The sequence below is a fragment of the Erpetoichthys calabaricus genome, chromosome 12 (genome assembly GCF_900747795.2).
Source record: "Erpetoichthys calabaricus chromosome 12, fErpCal1.3, whole genome shotgun sequence".
In the NCBI taxonomy this organism is placed as follows: Eukaryota; Metazoa; Chordata; class Cladistia; order Polypteriformes; family Polypteridae; genus Erpetoichthys; species Erpetoichthys calabaricus.
In genome coordinates, this window is record NC_041405.2 from 21,355,064 (window position 1) to 21,381,423 (window position 26,360).

At 38.7% G+C, this 26,360-nt stretch overlaps 3 protein-coding genes across 8 annotated transcripts in view; all 3 read right to left on the reverse strand.

The window, feature by feature from the left end:
* The window catches only part of LOC114661931 (uncharacterized), a 52,657-nt gene extending 49,967 nt beyond the window's left edge, over positions 1 to 2,690 (reverse strand). Inside the window, exon 1 of one of the 2 annotated variants that reach the window (XM_051934786.1) lies at positions 2,225 to 2,690. In XM_051934786.1, the coding sequence (XP_051790746.1) occupies positions 2,225 to 2,234 (10 nt within the window). In that variant the 5' untranslated portion in view covers positions 2,235 to 2,690. The remainder of the gene's footprint in view (positions 1 to 2,224) is intronic. The other variant, XM_051934787.1, reaches the window with a different exon arrangement.
* LOC127529834 (uncharacterized) overlaps positions 1 to 26,360 on the reverse strand; it is a 325,899-nt gene that overhangs the window by 207,974 nt on the left and 91,565 nt on the right. The gene's annotated exons all lie outside the window — the stretch shown is intronic.
* Positions 8,320 to 26,287, reverse strand: LOC114661933 (uncharacterized). 3 transcript variants are annotated; one of them, XM_051934797.1, is made up of 10 exons: positions 26,132 to 26,287; positions 23,110 to 23,649; positions 20,787 to 20,831; positions 19,617 to 19,724; positions 18,122 to 18,169; positions 17,489 to 17,614; positions 12,120 to 12,244; positions 10,295 to 10,357; positions 9,696 to 9,746; positions 8,320 to 9,412 (listed from the first exon to the last, which is right to left on the reverse strand). In XM_051934797.1, exons 1-10 carry the CDS (start codon positions 26,139 to 26,141, stop codon positions 9,386 to 9,388), a joined length of 1,143 nt encoding a protein of 380 aa, XP_051790757.1. In that variant the 5' UTR covers positions 26,142 to 26,287; the 3' UTR covers positions 8,320 to 9,385. The 3 variants fall into 3 exon arrangements, with proteins under 3 accessions (XP_051790757.1, XP_028671024.2, XP_051790758.1); XM_028815191.2 differs by lacking the exon at positions 20,787 to 20,831; XM_051934798.1 differs by lacking the exon at positions 18,122 to 18,169.

Here is a 26,360-nt window from a genome sequence, read left to right on the forward strand (position 1 = left end):
CACTTTTATTTCAGAACTTCTTTAAAAACAATATTTGGAATCTTTCGAGTCTCAACATGCTGAATCTTTTAAATGAGGTCCGTAAGACATGTGTTTAATGACTTTGTACCATAATTCAGGATAGGTTTCTCTGTTTGGAATTTTAGCACAGACAAAACGATCTTCATCATCAGCAGTTAATTTTTTTCAAAGTAACCAATAAATGCATGTGCGGTAAACCACGTTTTTGAAATTCTCCGACTTAAACTTCAAAGCCTTACGATATATACATACTTCTGACTTATCACCTATGTCCATATATTCAATCTCTATTCGCCTTTTCGTTATTTCTCCGAGTAATCATTTCTTTTTGTTTGCACTAATGCGATGTTTACCTTCTTTATTTTGACACTGTCGTTTTTTTCTGGTTTCATATTCTGTATCTCGCTCAGCATGTGTTTCGCGCCTACGTTTTTTTTGAGTCTTTTGAATTCCAGTTTTCATTATCTTTAACCTCTGCGGTGGGATTGGCTCCAGCAGACCCCCGTGCCCTGTGTTCGGATTCAGCGGGTTGGATAATGGATGGATTATCTCTAACCTGCTCTGCATGTGTTTGGCCCCCTTGTTTTTGAACCTCTTTATGACATTTTACTTTGTTTTCTATTCTTTGTCTTCTATTTGTGACCTCGCTTTGTCCTGCTTATTTTTCCGATGACATCTGGTCCATGGTGATTATTTTCCCTTTTTTCGAGTAATAATTTCCTTTTGTTTGTGCTAATGCGATCTTTACTGTCTTTTTTTGATACTGTAGCAACCTCTACATCTCTAAAAAAACAGACAGACGTAGTAAAGTCTTACAAAAGTTTTACTTGAACAATCGAGAAAAAGAACGCCGACTTCGTAACCCCAAACACAATCTTCTTGCACCCTCTCCAACCCCTCCTCCCATCCCGTCCCCCCCACTTACCGCATCAATCAATACCCCGCTGTCAGTCTTTTGTGCTGTACTCCGCCTTCCCTCAATCGAACCTAACAGTCACTCCAAAAAAAAAAGGCTTCAACCTGGCAGGGATGCTACAATACTTTCGAATTTTCCTACTTTCATATTCTTTACCTTTCTCTGCATGTGTATTGCGCCATTGTTTTTTTTTTGAGCCTTACGAATTCCACTGCTTTCATAATCTCTAACCTGCTCTGCATGTGTATAACGCCAACATTTTTGAACGTCTTTATGAAGTTCTACTTTGTCTTTTATTTCTGAGCCCGACTGGACCTGCTTTTTTTCAATTCCACTTGTTCCAGACTGATATTACTTTCCTTATTTTCTGAATTTGCACCTAGATTATTCTTTTTCTTTTTTGCATTTTTTTTCTCTCCAATGCTTTTGAGTCTCTTTTCTCCATGCTGCTCTTTCTTCTTCGCTTAGTCATCAATGTTTCATTCATAACGTATTGTCCTTATATGCTTTATATGCGCTGCGACCCTGGATCTGTGTGTGCTCAAATCCTTTAGATGACTGAATGTTTTGCTGCCCGCGGTCTTATTTGATATTGGTTGTAAGTAGGGTGTGTCTTGCAAGAATCTCATGTTCTACGTCATTCGCGAGACGGTCCTGGGTCAATCCCTTGGCACAAAGTCTCATGTTTAAGGCCAATCTCTTTCGTCTCGCGGGTCTTTTAAGTGTCTTCCGTGATCTTCACGTGAAGATCACGTCTCGTCTCCCTAGTCATTCTCTCCCAGGATTTTTTTTTTATAATCGAGAGATATAACTAATATGTATTTGTATTTCGTAATCCTGTAAAAGAAAGCACACCCACCGGGATCATCACTGACCATTGGGTAAGGTGCTTTTTGTTGTTCATCATGGCCCCAGATAGGGACAACATGTTGCATGTTGGGTGGATATGCAGGTAATAAATTCACTCCCCTACTGCAATTTTTTTTTAAAAACAAAGAGTCTATTCTGTTATTCAACAACAACTCACAACTATTATTATCAAAGACTTTTGGGATAAGAGCTATTTGTTATTTTTACCATCATACCTGTAATGCTTGAAATTATATCGTATAGCGTTTTAACAACACCATTAAAGCACTGAAGTGTTAATTTTAAAGCACTCACTTACACGCATATAAGTTAACAGCTGAAGTGCAACTTTAACAAATAGAATGACGAACAAGTTTGACCATGTTTAGTAGAAAATGTTAGATTAAAAAAATGAAGATTAAAAAAAAGAAGACTTACATTTTTCCATGGTGCCGATGAAAGAATTTAAATATTCAGTCTTCTGACTAAGGCTTTAACTTTATAATTAATGATTTTTCTTTCAGATTGTAGTAAAATATCTGGTTGTGTATTGTTCAATTCAGTTACTTTACTTTGCATGAAACTTCTCTTCTGGCTTCTTCTTTCTTTCAGTTTCTTGCCTGCCTTTGGGTCTTCTCCAGTTCCAGTGCACATTTACATAGTGCCTGCTACTGGCTAAATCTACAATTATGTGAATATATTAAGTGGCAGGTAAGTTAACCCTACACTTTCTCTTGATATTTGCAGGCTTGCTTTATCTCTTCATTATTTTCTTATAGCTTCTAGTATTATTCACTTTGCCTTATGATATTATTTTAATTATATGGTACAAAGAAAGGAAGTTTTTATTGAAGAAAATGCCAAAGTTCAAGCTAGAAACAACCCGGTTGTTAATCTGATTATGTCTGTTTAAATACTGTGAGAGAATATAGGGGAATGATGAAGGAGTAATATAGTGTCACAGGAGGCTGGGGGTCAGACCCAGCCGTGATGCCTGGAAGGACCGGAAGGTGGTCTATATGTCCCCCGGGCCATGATGGGGCAACCGCCCTGGATGTTGAGGGGACCATGGGGAAGGAGCAAGGAGGCTCAAGCCCACTGGGGCCTGTGGCCACTGCCAGGGGTGCACCCCGAGTGTCGTGGAGCCTGGGAGATCAACACTTCCGCCACACCTGGGAAGGTGGAGGAAGGACCTCCCAGGGACGCCCGTAGTGCTTCTGGGTGCAAGGGCAGCACTTCCGCCACACCAGGATGTGCAGCCGGAAAAGTGTCATCAGGCACCTGGAGCACGTCTGGGTGGAAATAAAAGGGGCCGCCTCACTCCAATCAGGGAGCTAGAGTCGGGAGTGGGAGCAGGACGAAGCTCCCGTGAGGAGAGGAAAGGTGGCCCATGGACATTTGACAGGAAGGCCCATGAAGAGGGTGATTGGTGCTGGGAGGACTTTATTTGCAGAAATAAATGTGTGTTTTGATAAAGTGCTGGTGTTAGTCTGATGGTGTTCGGACCCGTGCTCACAATAGTTATTTAGAGGTAATATAGCTATTGTGCATGAAGTGCTTTGGTATGCAGTACATAATAAAAAGAAATATATAGCGTTTGTCTTTGAAATAGTCTGCTGAGACTGCTGAATTGGTTCAGAAAATACAGGTACCCAGTAAGACTTCACAGTTGTCATAAACACAGAAATTCCATAAAAGAGTAAGAGCTGAACTTAAGAGATATGGAGAAAGACAAGAATGTAGTGGAATGGGACTTTTATTTGGGTGTGTAAGCCAATGAACCAATCAGAGTAAATGTCAGACCAAAACTGCACCTAGTACTCCAGATGAGGCCTTACCAGTGTGTTATAAAGCTTGAGCAGAACCTCCTGTGACTTGTACTCCATACAACAGGGCGCTATATAACCTGACATTCTGTTATTACTTCTGAACACTGTCTGGAAGTTGATAGCTTAGTGTCCACTACGACTCCTAAATTCTTTTCATAAGGTAGACTTTCAATTTTCAGACATCCTATTGTGTATTTAAACCTCAACAAACCACTTCCTACATGTAATACTTTACATTTACTGACATTAAATGTCATCCACCACAAATTTGCCCAAGCTTGCATGTTGTCCAGGTCCCTCTGTAATGATTCAAAGGATTTGAGATTATCTTCCAATCCACCTAGCTTGGTATCATCTGCAAACTTAGTAAATATTCATATCCAAATTATTTATATATATTACAAATATCAGTGGCCCTTGCACTGACCCCTGCTGGACACCACACTTCATTCCAATAAGGTTTCTCGCACCATCACCCTCTGCTCCCTGAGCCAATTTTGCACCCATCTAAAATCAACACCCTGAACTTCCACTACTTTTATTTTGATGCCCAACCCCTCATGTGGCACCTTATCAAATGTTTTTGACTCTCCAACAATAAAAACTAAGAACAGAGGGCGCTTTTCCAAAAGGCTACGTTTTTGTCCTGGTGAGCAACTGCAGACTGCACTATAGCTTTTTATGTTGATTGTGAAGTTTCTTTAGTTTCTTTCTTGGTCGATAACCTTTCAAGACATGTTGATGAAATGTTCTCTTAACCTTGATAGATGGTACTTTTGTTCCTGACTGCCCCCAACTCTATCACCACTTCCTTAGTTGTTATCTTATGATTCTGTTGAACCTTTCAAAACAAACTTTGTTCATCCTCGGAATTAATTTGTGCTTCCTTCCTTAAAGATGTAAAGTCTGTATTGTCCCAAGCATTTTATATTTTTGTACAATTGATTGTGCAATTGCTTATGGTACCTTCAACTTTTTGGAGATGGCTCCCTAAGGAGGAAACCGACTTGTGAAGATGCACAATTTTCCTCCTAAGGTCTTGACACAGTTCTTTTGATTTCTCCATTGTCTTAACCACAAGAAGGCACTGGCTGTACAGGTAGGCCCTTATGTACAGCCACAGGTCCTCAATAGCTGCAGCTACCTGGGGAAGCCCTTGCATAACTTCTGATGGTTTTATATGCTCTTGGAAAAAAGTTGACTTTTGTTTACCATCAGTGCAGGTCAGGCAGTTGTATTTGAATGGATTAGCAGGTGAGACTCCTCCAGGCAAACAAAGAAATCTGATTCCATAGCAGTAATGAGTTTATGTCAGTGAGTAGTGAGAAACAGACACTTGGCGGGGATGTCTTCTGAAGAAATGAAAGTGAAAGTGTGGAAATTTACACTTCCTGCATTTAGGCAGAACAAAGAGAGCGGCGTTCGTGCTGAGCTCCTTTGTGATGTGCGTGACTATGCTTTAAGTGAATAATTGCATTGTCAGAGATACAAAAAACTACTTCTTCGTGAAGTGTAACTTGTCTGTTTTCTATTTTCTATTGTTTTGTTTTCTAGCCTGATGATCACAATACAACAAGCATGGCATTATACAATAAAAATGCAAAGAGTACACCATTGCAAAAGATTACATTGCATTCAATTGCAATCATAATCTACACAACTGAGTCCATAGAGCTACAGTGGTGTGAAAAACTATTTGCCCCCTTCCTGATTTCTTATTCTTTTGCATGTTTGTCACACAAAATGTTTCTGATCATCAAACACATTTAACCATTAGTCAAATATAACACAAGTAAACACAAAATGCAGTTTTTAAATGATGGTGTTTATTATTTAGGGAGAAAAAAAAATCCAAACCTACATGGCCCTGTGTGAAAAAGTAATTGCCCCCTTGTTAAAAAATAACCTAACTGTGGTGTATCACTCCTGAGTTCAATTTCCGTAGCCACCCCCAGGCCTGATTACTGCCACACCTGTTTCAATCAAGAAATCACTTAAATAGGAGCTGCCTGACACAGAGAAGTAGACCAAAAGTACCTCAAAAGCTAGACATCATGCCAAGATCCAAAGAAATTCAGGAACAAATGAGAACAGAAGTAATTGAGATCTATCAGTCTGGTAAAGGTTATAAAGCCATTTCTAAAGCTTTGGGACTCCAGCGAACCACAGTGAGAGCCATTATCCACAAATGGCAAAAACATGGAACAGTGGTGAACCTTCCCAGGAGTGGCCGGCCGACCAAAATTACCCCAAGAGCGCAGAGACGACTCATCCGAGAGGTCACAAAAGACCCCAGGACAACGTTTAAAGAACTGCAGGCCTCGCTTGCCTCAATTAAAGGTCAGTGTTCACGACTCCACCATAAGAAAGAGACTGGGCAAAAACGGCCTGCATGGCAGATTTCCAAGACGCAAACCACTGTTAAGCAAAAAGAACATTAGGGCTCGTCTCAATTTTGCTAAGAAACATCTCAATGATTGCCAAGACTTTTGGGAAAATACCTTGTGGACTGATGAGACAAAAGTTGAACTTTTTGGAAGGCAAATGTCCCGTTACATCTGACGTAAAAGGAACACAGCATTTCAGAAAAAGAACATCATACCAACAGTAAAATATGGTGGTGGTAGTGTGATGGTCTGGGGTTGTTTTGCTGCTTCAGGACCTGGAAGGCTTGCTGTGATAGATGGAACCATGAATTCTACTGTCTACCAAAAAATCCTGAAGGAGAATGTCCGGCCATCTGTTCGTCAACTCAAGCCGAAGCGATCTTGGGTGCTGCAACAGGACAATGACCCAAAACACAACAGCAAATCCACCTCTGAATGGCTGAAGAAAAACAAAATGAAGACTTTGGAGTGGCCTAGTCAAAGTCCTGACCTGAATCCAATTGAGGTGCTATGGCATGACCTTAAAAAGGCGGTTCATGCTAGAAAACCCTCAAATAAAGCTGAATTATAACAATTTTGCAAAGATGAGTGGGCCAAAATTCCTCCAGAGCACTGTAATAGACTCATTACAAGTTATCGCAAACGCTTGATTGCAGGTATTGCTGCTAAGGGTGGCCCAACCAGTTATTAGGTTCAGGGGGCAATTACTTTTTCACACAGGGCCATGTAGGTTTGGATTTTTTTTTTCTCCCTAAATAATAAAAACCACCATTTACAAACTGCATTTTGTGTTTACTTGTGTTATATTTGACTAATGGTTAAATGTGTTTGATGATCAGAAACATTTTGTGTGACAAACATGCAAAAGAATAAGAAATCAGGAAGGGGGCAAATAGTTTTTCACATCACTGGCTATATGAAGAAAAACCCCTCATGAGATACTTCCTCGTATATTTAAATGACAAAATGTACAGAGGCAGAGGACCAGCTTGTTAATGTTCTTGTCAAACTCTTCATAGTGTAAATTAGACTTTATTTCTACTTTTAAATAATGGTCTTAGTGAGTGAGAATCTGAAAATATATAACTTACTGATGCCAGGGCTTGATGACGTCATCTGCACTTAGAATCGTGTCCTTGGATTTAAAAAAATAATTTTGTAAGTTGAAGGTGGTCATGGGATGCATACACGTTAGGGCCCAGGGCAGAACTGCATTCTAGTTGTTACCTAAACGTCTCTCCTCTTCTGTGAATGGCACAAATTTGGCAGGAAGTGAAAAGCAACTTATTTTCCAATTTTTTTTTATAAGGTATCATAGAACACTCGGGTTGACTGGCACTCCAGCCAGGGTGGGTGGTTCCTTACCTGACCGGTAAGCTGTGATAAAGGAAGGATATGGATGAGCGGGCATCCCGACCAAGTTGGTTAGTGGTACCTTTTCCAATCATTATGAGGGAAGGACAGTGGGAGACTGCCTCCCGGGGCTTTGTGTTTCCCCAGTACACTAGGTGGCAGTATCCCTCTGCTATGGCTCCCCTATTTGGACACCAGCAGGTGCTGAGGTGTCACCCGTAGCACTCGGGTCCCAATTCAGGTGGATCATTGTGCGGTGGGTGCGGCAACGCGCTATCAGCGCATGCTCCCAACCTCTCTACAACCTTCCCTACAGAAAGACCTGTCTTCCAAACAAAACCATCAAAAATAATTAAACTACATTAATTACCGATCCAATTTAAATGAGTTTTAAACAGAAGTATGCTATTATGGCCTATACTGTTGTCAATTTAATCACTAATAACTACCATGTGTGTAGGGTGTGACATGACACTGGCCCCAGCGTTTGGGGAGCTCTGGCGTTACACGGAAATTAAAAAAAACAAAATCTTCAATTAAAACAATAGTAAATCCAAATATTACTCGAGTAACACGGCCGTTGATTTGGACTCGTTCTGTGTGCTTTAAAATAAAACATAACTAGCATTTAACCAAACACAGTCAGTGGCAATTTGCTAGTAATGTTTCCAAACACAACCGTACACTGTTTTGCAATCTTTCATTTCAGTTAACAATTGTGTGTAACGGCAGTGACATTTCAAAACTAAAGTGGTCAAGTAATCTGTGATAGTCTGTAACAATGTGAGGTTGATTTGAATTAATTACTCTTCATGTCGAAAGTAGTAAGTATAACCTTTATAACGTGTTTGAAGCCATAGATACAAATATGCACGTAAGTTATGATATGAGTATGGCATTCCACAAATGTATAAATATAGGTACCTGAAAAGTAAGGATTGATTAATTAAAAATACCACAAGCATGGCCATAAAAAAATTGCATTTGTTTATTTGAGATTATCGTATGATCCAAAAATTTTCAGGTTTAGGTTGGCTGTGAAAAGAGAACTCATGTCTTAGCTTGGATCAAAAATGATTTATATGTCATCAAAACTTCTAACCTCAAAATTGGCTCTGAGGCCTTTCTTATTTGCATTGATGATGGACAGGTTGATAGACCAGATTAGACCGGTGTCCCCGTGGACTATGATGTTTGCTGATGACATTCTGATCTGTAGCAATAGTAGGGAGCAGGTTGAGGAGACCCTGGAGAGGTGGAGATATGCTCTAGAGAGCAGAGGAATGAAGGTCAGTAGGAACAAGACAGAATACATGTGTGTGAATGAGAGGGAGGTTAGTGGAATGGTGAGGATGAGGGAGTAGAGTTGGTGAAGGTGGATAAGTTTAAATACTTGGGATCAACAGTACAGAGTAATGGGGATTGTGGAAGAGAGGTGAAAAAGAGAGTGTAGGCAGGGTGGAATGGGTAGAAAAGAGTGTCAGGAGTAATCTGTGACAGACGGATATCAGCAAGAGTGAAAGGGAAGGTCTACAGGACGGTAGTGAGACCAGCTATGTTAAATGATTTGAGACGATGGCACTGACCAGAAAGCAGGAGACAGAGCTGGAGGTGGCAGAATTAAAGACGCTAAGATTTGCATTGGGTGTGACGAGGATGGACAGGATTAGAATTGAGGACATCAGAGGGTCAGCGGAAGTTGGACGGTTGGGGGACAAAGTCAGAGAGGCGAGACTGCATTGGTTTGGACATGTGCAGAGGAGAGATGCTGGGTATATTGGGAGGAGGATGGTAAGGATAGAGCTGCCAGGGAAGATGAAAAGAGGAAGGCCTAAGAGAAGGTTTATGGATGTGGTGACATGTAGGTGATGAGTGTGACAGTGCAAAATGCAGAGAACAGAAAGATATGGAAGAAGATGATCCGCTGTGGCAACCCCTAACGGGAGCAGCCAAAAGAAGAAGATTGTTTTATTTTAGGTGTAAAACAACAAGAGGAAAGGAGAAGAAAATTTCACGCATCCAAGTGATCTTCATTGTTGAAATAAATGTTGATATTTCTGAAAAATAAGACCAAAAACTGTGTTAATTAAAATATTCTTTAAAAAGAAAACATATTTTAGTTTATTTGAAGATGTTATGGGAATTGAAGAACAAGAATGTTTCAGTTCATCAAATTATTCAAATTCGAAGGTCTCATAAATTCAGCGCACTAGAATCTAGACTGGGACTCCACCTATGAAAATTTAGCAAATGCATTTCACAAAAGATTTTCTGGCTTATAAATAATAATAATAATTAAAAAAAAATCCTGGAAAAAAGATGAAATGGTTAAACTCTTACCCTAATGTGTAATTTGTCCACTTGCTGCGAAGCAGGAAAAAATTTTATTTGCTGTTAAGAAATAAAATAGTACAGAAGATGGTGGGTAAGTTAAATTATTTAATACTAATTGCATAACTAACAATAACAAAGAGGTATACAGTCATTTGTAATTTCAGTACTGTTCTGAACTCCGACCTGGGCTGCTTCTCTTATTTATCGTCCGCTTTTGATCCAAAACAATTTGCTGTGTTGGTTGGGAAAGCACATTATGCAGGTGTTTGCTATGTGTATAAAATCACAGTAGGTACCGGATCTAAGAACAGGCAAAACATCTGAACGATATTCTCAAAGCACAACCTGATTCTCTGTCAGAGTGTGGTGTGTAACAGGACAGCTCCCATCGCTGCTATCCATTCAAAGTAACTTTTTTAATTCATTAGCAGCAGTCAGTTCTTAGCTGTAAAGCCCTTCTCTGCCAACAGAATACCGTGTCCATTATCAGTGGTACAATTAGCTACGAGCCACAGAGTGCTTTCAAAATGCCTGAAGAGTTTTTTCTAATGATATCACTGAAAATTGCAGGACAAAAAAATATATATTCTTCTGATCAGACTTACCTTAAAAAAGTCATACAGATATATTCTTCGACTATTGTTTTGCCCACAAGGTCCATTTGAATTCTGTAGAAAGAAATTCATGATGATGCTAATTAATTACACATTTAAAGGCATTTGTGAGTACACAGTGCTATATAAATGTAAACAATTATTACAGTGCTACCCTTATACCCTCATAGTCATTAAACAGAAGCTACTCAACCCCACATCCCAACTCAGGTGGTCATCAAAGGTATAAGCCATCTGACCACAGACACACAGGAGATGGTTTGCAGCTGGATGTGGATGGTTATCCTGTTGCAGCCTCTCTGTTCTCATCTGCAGTATCAGGTGCCTATTACTATAACAGCTACATGTATCAAAAACAGCATGAATGATGTTCAGAAATAAATGTGAATCAGTTAGGTTTATATTTATATGATCTAAGGTATGCAGGACCTCAGCATCTCAGCATCAAAACTCTAGGATGGTCATTCTCAGGAGCCATCAAGTTTTAAATCTACTAGGTCAGGAGAACAGATCTGTCTAATAAGGACTGATCTCAAAACACCTCATCTTCTCAACTGCTTTTCCTGGTTAGGGTTGTGGAGGCAGCAGATCAAGCAAGTCAGACCACATTTCCCTGTCCCAAGCTACTCTTATTGTTGGGGAATTCCTAGGTATTCTCAAACCAGCTGAGAGACATACACCACGGGCCCTGCATCTGCCACAGGGTCTCTGGCCAGTAGGACGTGCCCAGAGCAGCTTGAGAAGGGGGCCACCCAGAGGCCATCCTTACGACATGCCCAAACCACTTCAACTAGGTTGTCTTGATCTGGAGGAGCAACAAACTCTACTCTGAGTTTCTCCCCAATCTCTAAACTTCTCACCCTAGCAACCACCACACGAAGAAACCTAACTTCTGCAGCTTATATTCGTGATCTCATTCTTTTGGTAATTTTCGGTCATTACCCACAGCTCTGATAGGTGAGGATGAGGAAGAAGATGGACCACTAATCTCAGAGTTTTGTCTTTAGACTCAGCTCCTACTTTCCCACCAGTACAGCTCCCGAATAACAGCTGCCGCTGCTCCATTCTGCTTACCAATCTCACTGTATTTTTTACCATCACTTGTGAACAAGGTCCCAAGGTACTTGAAAGCCTCTGCTCAGGACAGTTGCTCCTCACTCACCAAGAGAGAGAAATCCACTCATATCTTAGAGAGAGCCATGACCTCAGACCTGGAGATGCTGATCACATGTGAATCACTTGAGCGAGTGCATAAAGCAACAGTGCTACTCCTAGCTTCACCAACTGGACACCCTCACATTCTCGGCTATGCCTTGATATCCCGTCCAAGAAAACCACAAACAGGAGTGGTGATGCCCCCAGGTATGTGTTGTGGGGGTGTTGCAGGAATACGGGGTAACAGGGACCCTCTTGTGTACCATTTCTTCCCACTATGAATGTGGTGAGAGCTGCGCCCCAATACTTGGCTTTAAGTCAAATTTCGTTCATTGTCGGTGTTGGACTGCGTCAAGGCCGTGTCTAATAAGGACTATCAAAGATTTATTTCATTAGCTGTTTATCTTTACTGTTCTGAGAATGTGAAGTTTGGAAAGATAACCTGTTTCTCCTGATTTGCCCAATCCTGGAGGAAGATACAGTACATTCATTATTAAATTAGACCTGAATTGAGTTCTACAACTTCCTTCTTTTACAGCCTGTGCCAGGCTTACATTGGAATCATCCTCCATGAACTGTCACATTACAGTGCAGTGTACTGCTTATTACAAAGACACCAATACATAAAACATACGGTGGTAAGTTTGCTACCAGGACTTACTTTCTTCACCTCTTCCATGTCAATATAAATGCTCTTCTTCCAATTTTTTGAATTTTTCCATCCAGATAAAATTTCAAATTCAACAGCGAAGAGCCACACTCCGTTAGACCAAACAGACCGGGAACCTAGAAGAGAAAAACGCTGGTGTTAGTTCTTTATGAACACTATTAATTTCCATTTATTATTTTATTTGACAATTCTAAAAATAAAAATTCACTTTCAAGGTTTCAATGACCTTGTGAGAGAATGCAGTATAGGAAGATTGCCAAATGAAAATAAGTGAAAAAAGTATTATAAACATTAATATGCCCCAACGTCTATGCTGCATTGTCCAGACTTATACATAAGAAAACTGCACTTCACTAGAGTCGCATATTCATTAGATGCCACTCTAAAATGGTCTTATTGTCCATGATATGGACGCCTGCTCTTTTCAGGTTCAATGTATGCGTGATTACCTCATCGCTAGGGTCTTTGCATGGAAAGAGAGTAAACGCTGAAGAACTTCATGATCGTATCAGTAAAGTGATGGGTGTCACTTTAAGCAATTAAGGAAAAGTAACAAGACTGAAGTTTTTGAGGCAAAAGAGCAGAGAATGAAATTCAAGCAAGATTAATCAGGGCTGTAGCATGTCATAAAATTATATTGTATGTCTAATAAACAATATGACAACCAGCAGTGTTAGTTCACTGCTATGAAATTGAATAACCAGAAGACCTAGGTAATGAATTTAAAAGCATTATGGTAATGTGCAGATGACAGATGCTGAGTATATTGTATAGATGCTGAGTATATAATGTGCAGAGGAGAGATGCTGGGTATATTGGGAGAAGGATGCTAAGGATAGAGCTGCCAGGCAAGAGGAAAAAGGAAGGCCTAAGAGAAGATTTATGGATGTGGTTAGAGAGGACATGCAGGTGATGGGTGTAACAGAGCAAGATGACGAGGACAGAAAGATATGGAATTAGATGATACGCTGTGGCAACCCCTAATGGAAGCAGCCGAAAGAAGAAGAAGAAGAAGAAGAAGAAGAAGAAGAAGAAGAAGAAGAAGAAGAAGAAGAAGAAGAAGAAGAAGAAGAAGAAGAAGGTACTGGAAGGTGTATGGTTTATTCTGTTTGACCACAATCATCAAACGGGTGAATGAATTACAATGCAAGGTCGAAACAGCACCAAATATATCGACATTTATAATGTTTACATTTATGTAATGCTGGAAAATGCCTTAAGAAACCTTATTGTGATGGCAAATCGATGGGCAGCTAAACGTTTATGGTGTCTGATCACATGCAATGAAGTGACCAAGATAAATCAATTGTATACATATGACTGGTGGTTAAAAAAAAGCAAGCGAGAGCTTAGCATGAACTATACAGATATAAAGTTTGAGAAAAACACCGATTAGTGGTCAGAGCTATAAATAAGGCATAACAATGAGCTCAGACAGTAAGGTGATCAACAGATTAATATGACAGTGATATTTTTTAATTTAGGAACAAATGAATTCTTCTTAAAAACTATAAGCAGAGAAACCAATTTAAAAAGGTAGAGAAGTGGAGTATTGATCAAGGGGTCCTGTAGATTTCTTTAGGCTTTACTAGTGACGTAGGTAAAGGAATACATTTAAAAATATTTCACATCTCCTGCCTTACATGTACCCTCAGCATTCATTGTGCGCCTTTCCTCAGTATCCTCATGTGCCTCAATCAGATTCTGGCCACTGCTTCTTCTCTCGATCTCTTGATTGCGTTTCCGTAAAGCCTGCTTCTCTGACTCAGTAATTTGGGCCATTTTGCTTGCCTCCTGTCCACTTTTGACTACCACCAATGGTGGACAGACACCCCATTACCTGCTGTTAAAAATATCATTTGTATTCTTGCGAATATTTCATGAGTTTGAAGGCGACTCTCAGTGTGCATCCTATGCCTTCCCTCCATATCCTCATGTGCTTCAACCTCCCGACTAAGCAACAATAACAAAACTATTTAAGATTACTCATGCTGCAATTAAATGCAATCCAATGTCTTAACTAAATTAAAATGTAATGAACATGCTCGTGGTGCATTTAGTTTTGGTACAATTTTATCATGTGATAATCAAAAACATACCAACAAAATAACTGCTTTTAACTATGACATGGAATTTCCATGTTAGCTTAAAAAGTATTAGAAAAGGATATTGCATTATCATTTTTGCCCATAAATCACGTGTCATGACTAACTGCATGTCCCTTAGCAGCTGCTCTGTGTGTTTTATATTTCAATCACGCCTTGATGGTACCAAAATTAAATTTAATCAAATTGACCAATCTCTGGCACGATGGTGTTCCAATCACAAATGTGTTCAACCAGCGCTAAGGAAGGCAAACACGGAGTTGATGAGGCAGGGGATCTGTTGTCTTATTGAATGGGTGGAAGTCTGCGATGTAAATAATGATTTCATTCCCTTCCATGTCGAAAGAACGGAATAAAATATAATATCTGTTCATCACAGAGGATATGCAGTGCATCCGGAAAGTATTCACAGTGCATCACTTTTTCCACATTTTGTTATGTTACAGCCTTATTCCAAAATGAATTAAATTCATTTTTTTCCTCAGAATTCTACACACAACACCCCATAATGACAACATGAAAAAAGTTTACTTGAGATTTAAGCAAATTTATTAAAAATCAAAAAATTGAGAAAGCACATGTACATAAGTATTCACAGCCTTTGCCATGAAGCTCAAAATTGAGCTCAGGTGCATCCTGTTTCCCCTGATCATCCTTGAGATGTTTCTGCAGCTTACTTGGAGTCCACCTGTGGTAAATTCAGTTGACTGGACATGATTTGGAAAGGCACACACCTGTCTATATAAGGTCACACAGTGGACAGTTCATGTCAGAGCACAAACCAAGCATGAAGTCAAAGGAATTGTCTGTAGACCTCCGAGACAGGATTGTCTCGAGGCACAAATCTGGGGAAGGTTACAGAAAAATTTCTGCTGCTTTGAAGGTCCCAATTTGCACAGTGGCCTCCATCATCCGTAAGTGGAAGAAGTTTGAAACCACCAGGACTCTTCCTAGAGCTGGCCGGCCATCTAAACTGAGCAATCGGGGGAGAAGGGCCTTAGTCAGGGAAGTGACCAAGAACCCGATGGTCACTCTGTCAGAGCTCCAGAGATCCTCTGTGGAGAGAAGAGAACCTTCCAGAAGGACAACCATCTCTGCAGCAATCCACCAATCAGGCCTGTATGGTAGAGTGGCAGACGGAAGCCACTCCTTAGTAAAAGGCACATGGCAGCCCGCCTGGAGTTTGCCAAAAGGCACCTGAAGGACTCTCAGACCATGAGAAAAAAATTCTCTGGTCTGATGAGACAAAGATTGAACTCTTTGGTGTGAATGCCAGACGTCACGTTTGGAGGAAACCAGGCACCGCTCATCACCAGGCCAATACCATCCCTACAGTGAAGCATGGTGGTGGCAGCATCATGCTGTGGGGATGTTTTTCAGCGGCAGGGACTGGGAGACTAGTCAGGATAAAGGGAAAGATGACTGCAGCAATGTACAGAGACATCCTGGATAAAACCTGCTCCAGAGCGCTCTTGACCTCAGACTGGGGTGACGGTTCATCTTTCAGCAGGACAACGACCCTAAGCACACAGCCAAGATATCAAAGGAGTGGCTTCAGGACAACTCTGTGAATGTCCTTGAGTGGCCCAGCCAGAGCCCAGACTTGAATCCGATTGAACATCTCTGGAGAGATCTTAAAATGGCTGTGCACCGACGCTTCCCATCCAACCTGATGGAGCTTGAGAGGTGCTGCAAAGAGGAATGGGCGAAACTGGCCAAGGATAGGTGTGCCAAGCTTGTGGCATCATATTCAAAAAGACTTGAGGCTGTAATTGCTGCCAAAGGTGCATCGACAAAGTATTGAGCAAAGGCTGTGAATACTTATGGACATGGGATTTCTCAGTTTTTTATTTTTAATAAATTTGCAAAAACCTCAAGTAAACTTTTTTCACGTTGTCATTATGGGGTGTTGTGTGCAGAATTCTGAGGAAAAAAATGAATTTAATCCATTTAGGAATAAGGCTGTCACATAACAAAATGTGGGAAAAGTGATGCGCTGTGAATACTTTCCGGATGCACAGTAAATAAAAAGCTATGAAGAAACCAAGCTTGGTGACACTACCAAATATTTAATTATATTTGATATTTAGTTAAAACTGCTAACAGCCCATACCTTGCATAGCCACATGGCTTATTTTAGCATATGTAAAAAGAAAATAACTAGCCAACTTAACATACAAGTAAACTTTTTCAGCAAGACCTAAAACATACTTTTCACCATTTCAGTTAATCCCTCCACGCTGATGAAACTTGTGCCGACTGCCAGAACACAGACATGTCTAGAAGTGGAACACCGCTTACCCCATCTGCTGACGCCCTTTGCCCCGCCTTTTGATGCTGATTGGTCATTCGATTATGTTTAGTTTGGCACAATTAAAATATGGTCTTGAATCGAAATGCAATACTTTTGAGCTGCTGCTAAGTGAAATGTTTGCTTTGCTTTTAGGTATGACACGTGATCTATGAACATGAGACATAGGAATCGCGTGCCACAGTGAAAAACAATTGATCATTTGGTCAATCTGCTTTTTATCATAACACGGTAAAAACATGCCGAAATTAAAAATGCACCGAAATTAAATACACCTTGTAGTTAACACGTTGAATTTAATTTAATTTTGGCACAAATAACCTTCCACATGAAACAGACCAATCAGACCAAAGCCAAATAGTCCAATCAGATTGCTCAAAGGGGTCAGACACATGCAGAATCACTAGCATTTTATTGTACAGATTCATTCTTATTGGTAATAATAATAATAATAATAATAATTCATTACATTTATATAGCGCTTTTCTCAGTACGTATCACATCTTTGCTGCATTGTCCAGATTTTAAAATAACAAAACTGACATCAGTGCTTACTTGATAAGAGTAAACACTTTAAAAACATCCTTTAAGTGCACGAAATTGAAGATGGAGTTTTTATGGTTATGTGGACACGATTGGCCATCTCCCTAGTGATTTAGTGTTTTTTTTCTGTTTCTCCAAAATGCTTGAGAGTTTCGAAACTCTCTTCAAATAAATATTGTAGATATTTTTATTTCCACCCACTTTCATTTCCAATGCTACAGTAAGAGGCAGAGAGAGAGAGAACCGGCTACTTAATACAGTCTGATTCCTTTACAGTGGCAGTTAGAAGATACTGTCCTATGTGGTGACTTGTAATCAAGGGCTTTTTCACTCATGTTTACGTGAAACAGAGAGTGGCAAGGCTATAAACAAATTCTCACTGGTGCCTACAGAGTCATTACCTTTTTTGGTCAGGTTATTTTTGTTGAGAATTCCTTTCGTTTTCTTACAGATAATGGGGAGTTTGTTTTCTCTGAAGAGTTTTTCAATTGCTTCTGACAGAAAATCTTGTACTTTCTTCTGAGTACCTGACACAAAAAAAAAGTAAAAAATGAAGAACAATTGTTTTGGTAAAGCAGAAAAGCAGTTATTACAATAATACAAAAAATGAGCAAATCAAAATTTGCCTTATACGTTGCAACGAAATTCACGGGACCATAAAAATATTTTGTTATATTGGAAATTTCGTTATAACGAATATGAGGGAAATGTGTATACTGTAGTGGTGGCACTGAGGCTAGGGATCTGCACTGGCAATCGGAAGGTTTGGCGGTTCGAATCCCGTAAATGCCAATAGGGACTCTGCTCTGTTGGGCCCTTAAGCAAGGCCCTTAACCTGCGATTGCTGAGCGCTTTGAGTAGTGAGAAAAGCGCTATAGAAATGCAAAGAATTAGTATTATACTGTTGTGACTGGGGTCGCTGGTGATTCACCATCTCTAATGACAACAGCACAAGCACAGCTCCGTTGTTCCTCTGCTGCGTAACGTGCTTGTTGCACGATGTTTAGAACATTTAACACCCTACCTGGACTCACCTTTCTGTCTCTTGTGCAACCAACTCTGTGACCCAAGCTTGTCAATACCTGAATACAAAAAAAACAAAAAAACAAAACAGTGCTTGTTAAACTGCAAAAAATATTTTATTTGAAAATGAGACCTATATAGAAATACAGGTATGAATACGGAATAAAAACGAGACACTAGATGCAACTTTTTTTTTCATTCAGGTCCCAATGTCCAATCTTTAACTTTGTCTTGTATTTTCTTTTTGATCCTTCAAAATTATTGGCGTGATTCTGAAATGCTTTTGCCACGTCATTTCTTTTCATTCCAGAATCAACTCTTTCCAGGATTGTTAACTTTTCTTTCAGCGTAAACTGACGCCATTTCTCACTTTTTTATGTTCATCGCAAAAAGAAAACTTTAAGAAGCGCTATTAAACTTGAACAGTGCAGTATCCGCACATGACACAACCACCTACGTGGATGCTCAATGGAGCAATGACTCAGAATTCAGCTCTACCTGAATGATGTCGCGCCTACACTCTCACCGAGGCTGCCTGAGACCAAAAATTTCACAACAGACTTTTGGTCTAACAAGAAAGAGATGGCCTGTTGCAGGCTTTCTGAGACTAGGGGAAGGTATTGGCGCGGCATTAAGTATTGTTTGCATCACATTATTATCTTTAGTGGCCATTTTTGGTTGAAAAAAAACATTTGTTATAATGAACTTTACATTTCATTAAAAAAGTTAAACATGATGTTGTATCAACGTTTGTCTGATCCAACAAAAAGTATTTGTTTTTCTGAAAGTTTCATTGCTTCGGTATTTGCTATAAAGGGATTTAACCTGTATATTGAACTCACATTCAACACTTGGTAGTGTGGTATTATGTGTTAACATACAGTTTATTTAGAAGTTTTATTGTTGCTTTTGTTATCTTTATATTATTATTTTTGACTTTTATGTTATTACTGTCGATTTTGTTTGTCATTGGCTGACTATGCACTGTGCTTCTAAATTCAGTTATGTTCTGTGTTTCTTTGGGGTGGAGCTTCAAGAGGCGGGGCCTCCCTGACATCACCAAGCCTGAACCCATCCATCCATCCATTGTCCAACCCGCTGAATCTGAACACAGGGTCACGGGGGTCTGTTGGAGCCAATCCCAGCCAACACAGGGCAGGAACCAATCCCGGGCAGGGTGCCAACCTAACGCAGGACACACACAAACACACAATTTAGAATCGCCAATGCACCTAACCTGCATGTCTTTGGACTGTGGGAGGAAACCGGAGCGCCCGGAGAAAACCCACGCAGACACGGGGAGAACATGCAAACTCCACGCAGTGAGGACCCGGGAAGCGAACCCGGGTCTCCTAACTGCGAGGCAGCAGCACAACCACTGCGCCACTGTGCCGCCCAATCATAAGACAGTCTGTGTATTTTTAAAATTAGTAGCTTTTGTATTATATCATTTTACAAGTTTGGATGATGAAATTTTACTATGCAGAAATGAACCCTTCCACTAACCTGAACTTTTAACGGTGAAGCTTTTCACAGTCCGGGATGGAAGAATTCGTCTTTCATTGGCAGGAGCCACACCACCCTCGCTTGTTTCTTCACCATCAGTGTCACTGTCTGCCCCAATTTAAAATACACAATTAGAAGATCTGTGAAGGTAAAGAACTATCTAGATGACAGAGGACTGGCACAACTGTGAGCTAAACCTTGAATCAGTTAAAGACTTCTTGTGCCTCCATACTCCACAAAATTACTTAGAAATCTGTGTAGTAAGATCAGTTAGTTGTGAGATTATCATGTTAAGTTTTTTTTTATAAACTGGTAATATAATTTTTAAAACCCATAAAATGTACTGTGGAAGGCAAAGGTCTATAAAGTGATGATATTTAATACAATTCTAATAATGCTGAATTGCATTGCACTACAAAGTCCAAATTAATTGGTTAAAGTTTACTATACCAGAAGATTAGAACTGGAAAAAAAGGTAAATTCATTTGGGATGCTTCCTCCACTAACTGAACTGGATATTTTAAAAGTATGCAGTACTCCAGTAAAATGCAGTAAAACAATATTTAAGAAGAAGAAGACGAAGTCTGCATTCTTGTAATTTCCCCTTTTTGTCTAAGCAGTTTCTGGAGAACCTTGTTTTATGCAAAATAAAGAGAGTGGCAGTAGCACGTAAAAAAGACAACATGAGAAGGAGTGAGCGTGACACGGTCCTTCCATTCTCTCACTCAGTTTCTTCTCATATGTTAATCTCACTGGGCTGTTTATTTGTGTTTGTTGGAAGCTCCTGATGTGCTGTGTTTTCATACACCATACCTCCCAAACAAAAATCTATGACAGCCTCTGTCACTAAGATGCAGAGCTCTGTGCTAACACTGTGTGTCTCCCTCTGCTCTAGTCTCATGCTCAAGGGAAAATGGGCACCTATTTCAAAACATTTCCTTACCAACCAATTAAATTAAACACACTGAGACAAACGTATCAGATTACGGCAGACTCTGAGGTCAAGATGTTAAGTGTATTCTTAACGCAGCTTGTGTTTAAGTTTAAGTATTGCTAGGATTCCTCGTAGTCCTGAGCTTCACTGAACTGAATCATATAAAAGACAGAAGAACAGAGTAGAGCGAACTGAGAGAGACAGCAGTCAGATTACGTGTGTGTTCATTTTAGTACCTTGTACCATTATTGCTCCAGTTGCTGCTTCGATCACACTGTCACCTAGGAAATAAACAGACAATGTTTTGGGATTTTGCAAAGACAAAAAAAATGTTTTTTAAATTTATAAGCTCTTTGTAATTTATTTGATGCACAGTCATTCACATTTCCTTACACAGTCTTTTGAATGAAGCTCATCAAACATTACCAGAAGAAAATGATGTCAGATGTAATAAGTTTTATGAGCAATTGGAAAAGTCATGTTTATAATTTCAGAATATTCTGTCTATGAATAAAAATGATTGATTATTGTTTCTTTATGAAACATTTTTAAGGTTTGTTTTATTATTTTTAAATGTAGTAGTGTCACATTTTAGTTTGCACAGCAAAAGTTAAATTGACAAAAATTGCAGTCACAGTTCAGTTATTAGACAATTTGCTTCACATAACTTATTTACTTCTTATGTCTTAATTATTGTATATACAGTATGTATAAATTACTTATATGTTTTTAGTCTTAACTGACCTTGGTGAAATATGCTGGGGTTTTTGTTGTTCATTAATACTAATAATGGTTATGTTCACTAATTCACTTGCTCTTTCACATTTTGTGTTGATGTTGAAGAACCACAGCTCCTCCAACCTGACCCTGAACACTGGTGTCTGCCTCTGTTATGTGCCATTTGGTATGGGATTTGTAAAAACAGTGGTAATGTTTGTGACGTGTTATATGTTGGAATGTAAAAACGTAATGCATTTTATTACAACCAATGTCTGTGATGAGCTATCTGTTGGAATGAAAAGCATAATGCATTTTATTACTGCAAATGTTTGTGGTACGCTTTCTGTTGGAATGAAAAATGGAATACATTTTATTACTACAAATGTTTTTGATGAGCCATCTGTTGGAATGAAAAATGTAATGCATTTTACCGCCCTTTATATTAACTTCACCTGTTTTTTTTTCTGGTACAAATCTTGTAATCGATATTTAACCCACCTCCTATTGTCCAAATGACTTGAAATTTTGCACACTTACTTCCGATGACAATACATGAATCAATAATCAGTTTCACTAATCGATAAATTAATCCATGTTAATTAAGAAATGAAATTTTCATATGAAGAATAGTTCAAGATTTCACCAATAGATGGCGCTAATAACGGATAGAAATATTAAAGGAAGTGTTAAAATATTAATTACAAAATTATACTAAAACAAACCCAAGACTAAGAAGTTGAAAGTAATATATATATATATATATAAAATACATTTTAAAAAACCACATTTATATTAAGTTAAAAAGTGTACTAAAAAGTAAAAGTCTCTCATACATCACTCGTAAAATAAAAGGTGGGTGCTTTTTATCAATCAACATTCAAATAACACTTCTTAAAATCTTTGCAAAAGCGCCCACCTTTTATTTTACGAGTGATGTATATAAGACTTATTTTTTACTTTTTAGTACACTTTTTAAACTAATATAAGTGTGGTTTTTAAAAAGTATTTTTTATATATATATTTTATTACTACAAATGTTTGTGATTAGCCATCTGTTGAAATGAAAAATGTAATGGATTTTGTTACTACAAATGTTTGTAATACACCTTGTGTTGGAATGACAAATGCAATAAATTTTATTACTACATGTTAAAACAAAATACATTCCAATAGATGCCACACTACAAACATTAACACTGAATACACTAAGGTCTATGTTGATTATTTAGATTTGAACCCTTCTTAGCACAGTTAGTGCTTTATAAAAGTACAGGCCAATAGTTCAAATGTGTGGAACATCCTAGAAACATAATGTGTGTACAGTAGGGTGTGTGTCAGTTATGTACAACATTAGAATCAAATGACAGCAGTCAAATTACAAGGACCAATATGAAGATGAATGATATACCGTTTTCAAACATTTCTCTTTTTGGTTTGTTTTTTTTTGGATTTTAATACACCCAGCTGTGTGTTTAAAAAATGCTCCCTATGAACTTTGTTCTTTTGCTGTTGTCGAATTGGAAATTCAATAGTTTAATACAGGGTAAGCCTAAACAAATATTCTATAAAATGTAAGGCTGGGTGACACTGAATTTGAGTTAGCAATCAGTGCCAAATAGAAATCCTGAGAGTTTACTTCTGTCATGAATGTCATGTACTGTTCAAAGATGATTATTGTGTATCTAGTTGGTGAAAAAGACCTGTGGTGAGATTAGCCCCCTCTACATATAGAACAGTCCTCAGCGTGTTTGTGTGTCTCTTACTGGGCTGGTCAATGATTTCCTGTTGTGGAATATGAGATGTGGATCAAGTCTGCTATTCTGATTTTGATTAACAAACCTGAAGCGCTGGAATCTTCCACAGGTTTAGTGCTGACACTGGGAACCACTGTGACCCGGGGTCTCATTTTATGCTGTAGATTATCTAAGACATTTAGTATCTCTCTTTGCTCATCTTGCATTCCAAAAAACTGTTGCTTAAGATGATCGGTTTCCTCTTGCAGTTTCTTGTTCATTTCAACCATTTCTTGTATCAGTTGTTGAAGTTGATGGGTTCCCTCTTTCTGGTCCTTTTTCATTTCAGCCAGCTGTCTTTTGTTCATCTCCACCATTTCCAGAATCAGTTGCTGAAGCTGATGGGTTCCCTCTTGCTGGTCCTTATTCATTTCAGCCAGCTGTCTTTTGTTCATTTCCACCATTTCCAGAATCAGTTGCTGAAGCTGATGGGTTCCCTCTTGCTGGCTCTTGGTCATTTCATCCAGCAGGCTGCTGTTTCTTTCAGTCTTTACAAGAAACTGTTGCTGAAACTGCTCGTCTCCCTCCTTCTTGTTCTTGGTCATTTCAACCAGTTGCTCGAGATATTTCTCCATTATTGAATTTGCTGTTGCCAAACATAAAAGTCAGAATTAAAGACATGTTTTCAATCTACTGTCCTGACAATCCCTCTCGTTTGTTGAGGGACACATTACTAATTTATCCTTAACCAATCTATATCTGAAAGCGTTTTTCACACTAAGAACATCTGCTATTTTTTTTAATTGAAAATGACCACCTTCTTTTTGTGTCTGTATGAGTTTCGTTTTGTGTCCTTGGTGTTCCATTGGATTAATAAAATCATTCGATAGTAGAAACAGTAGTTGTGGCATCGTCACATCTACAGAGTGAGTGTGCATGCAGTTAACCGGTGTGCGGTCGCGGCAGATGCTGTCGGTACATCCAGAACACAAAATTGAAACGAAAAGGTTTAATGGATAGAACAAACAAGATGAATTTACATTTAGAAAGGATTCATTTTAAACAGAACACTGACTGCGAATAACCATATAGTCAACTTTTGAGTGAAACGGTAAGTACTATGGGCCGAAATAAAAGACTTTGCAATATTTACACTAAAAATAGTACATCTTATTCACAGCACCTTTTCAAAATCCATCATATTTATTTTTTTTAATACCATCATGTATCCATTTCCTAGAACTATGATTTTATTGTAGGGTGCTGGTGCCAGTTCATCTTAGGGCACACTCACACACAGCACTAACAGCACCTTTCAGGTGATTCTGCCAGTTTTAAGAATGTACAAGAAAATGACCAAAGTCTCTTGAAAATGGTGAGAATTCCACATGGACAGACAGCAAGCTGGGATTTGAACCCACTGCCCTAGAGCATTAGCACTAATCACGTCACCACAGTGCCACACAACAAAATAACGGTAACATGGCGAACTGCAAAAAGAATGCAATAACTCCCCTGAAAGCTGCAGGGCCAGAAGTTGAAGTTAGAAGTCAGGGCAGGTATTTACCTGTCTGTGTACTGCCATGGAATGAGGATGTGATGGCACTGGTAGGGATCAGGAGAAGAAGAAACAAGTCAAAAGGACTAGCAAGACACAAAACCAGGGGGACAAACTAACGTGATTAAACCCTGCAAAAGATCCAAAGAAAAAGCACTTGCAAAAAACATTCTGGATTTGTATCCACAAATATAAATGCAGATACGCATGTGTCACTGGATTAAGAGATGACATGCGATGCAATCTCCAAATCCATGTCACTTAATGAGGGCCGACATGGATTCATAAAATGGCAGGGCTATCTAAAAACAGTAAGATGGCGTCGCGGGAAATACAAAAGATAACAATAAAATAACAAGCACAGAAGCAAAATGAAAAATAAAAAAAACAAAAGTGAAAAAAATGAGATTCAGAACATCAGAAATAATTAAACGGTTCAGCAAGAAAATTGTATTGAACCTAGAAAAAAACAATTCACACAGGGCTGCGATTTTTGTGTCTCCTATTATTAATATGAGGGACGTTCAAAACGTTTCTGCACTTTTTTATAAACTCTGTTTATTAAGAATTTCAAAAACAAATGACATCACTTTTCTGCATAGTCACCTTCATCTGCGATGCAATTTCCCCAGCGTCGCACCAACTTTTTAATGCCCAATTACTACTCCTCCTGCCTTCACCGTTTCCAACGAAAATATAAAGATGTGGAAACTTTTTGAACATCCATCATATTTATTTCTTTATTATTAGCACTAATATTAGTATTACTGTAAATATTCAGTAACTGCTGTAGTAACAGAAGCTTAATTCTGCATGAATGAGTCTCTAAGCTAAGCTAAGCAATGTTCTGTCTAACCATGGAAAAACATGTTTTATCAGGTTTCTCTCCTTTCTAAAAATCAGTGACTATAAAGCTATTTTTAAATATATAACTCTGCTAAGAAAGAGTGGGAGCATACGAATCTCAGCACCTGAGGGGCTTCTGTCGGCTCTACAGAGTACGCTAAGAAGGAGGACCAAAAAAAAAAAAACACTTTAATAAACCACAGATATTAAACTGGCAAAATTCCACTCATAACTCTTTACATGCAATCTATTACTAATAACTTAAGAAAATAATCTAATGGCTAAACAATGAAGTTTTTATTGCAAAAGGTGGAATCATAACTTCGTGGAAAGTTTCTAATATCTGTATGATAACATAGTATATTAACAGTACATGGCTATGACAATTTCTGTTGCAAACAACTTTAAAAAATACAACATTTAAATATATATTTAAATATGTACCTGACTTTTAACTCAACAATTGCATTGAAATTTCTTCATCTTAGTTCTTTTGAGGTAGGTTTTCAGTCACAGACGGTATACAGTATATCAAATATCACTCCATTACACTTCTGAAGCGCTAGATTAAGTACCCATGAAAGTAAGCTTTACATAATTAATGCACAGACCAAAGAAGAATAGAAAGAAAGAAAGAAAGAAAGAAAGAAAGAAAGAAAGAAAGAAAGAAAGAAAACAAAAAAAAACAAGTCAAAGCATGACTGTGTCTTTAGAAGGAACTTACTGTTCATCATTTTTACGATGACTATTTAGCAAAAAGCCTGCAGCAGATATCAGCCACTAAATTCTTGCCTTCCTTTTATTTATTATTGCTTCAGTTAAGTTATAAATTAAAGGCTAAATGTGTTACGTTGATCTTTCCCACGCCAATTTCTGAATGTGTTTTTTTTTAGAGTAATTTTCCTTTTCCGGAATGCTCTGTCCAATCAGCTTTTTGCTGCATTCCAGAGGCG

Excerpts from the sequence above, each read along its gene's own strand:
- LOC114661933 (XM_051934797.1), bottom strand. Across the intron at positions 18,170-19,616 it reads CTTCACCGTTAAAAGTTCAG|GTATTGACAAGCTTGGGTCA; the intron begins GTTAGTGGAAGG and ends TTTTGTATTCAG. Across the intron at positions 10,358-12,119 it reads ACATGGAAGAGGTGAAGAAA|AATTCAAATGGACCTTGTGG; the intron begins GTAAGTCCTGGT and ends TTCTTTCTACAG.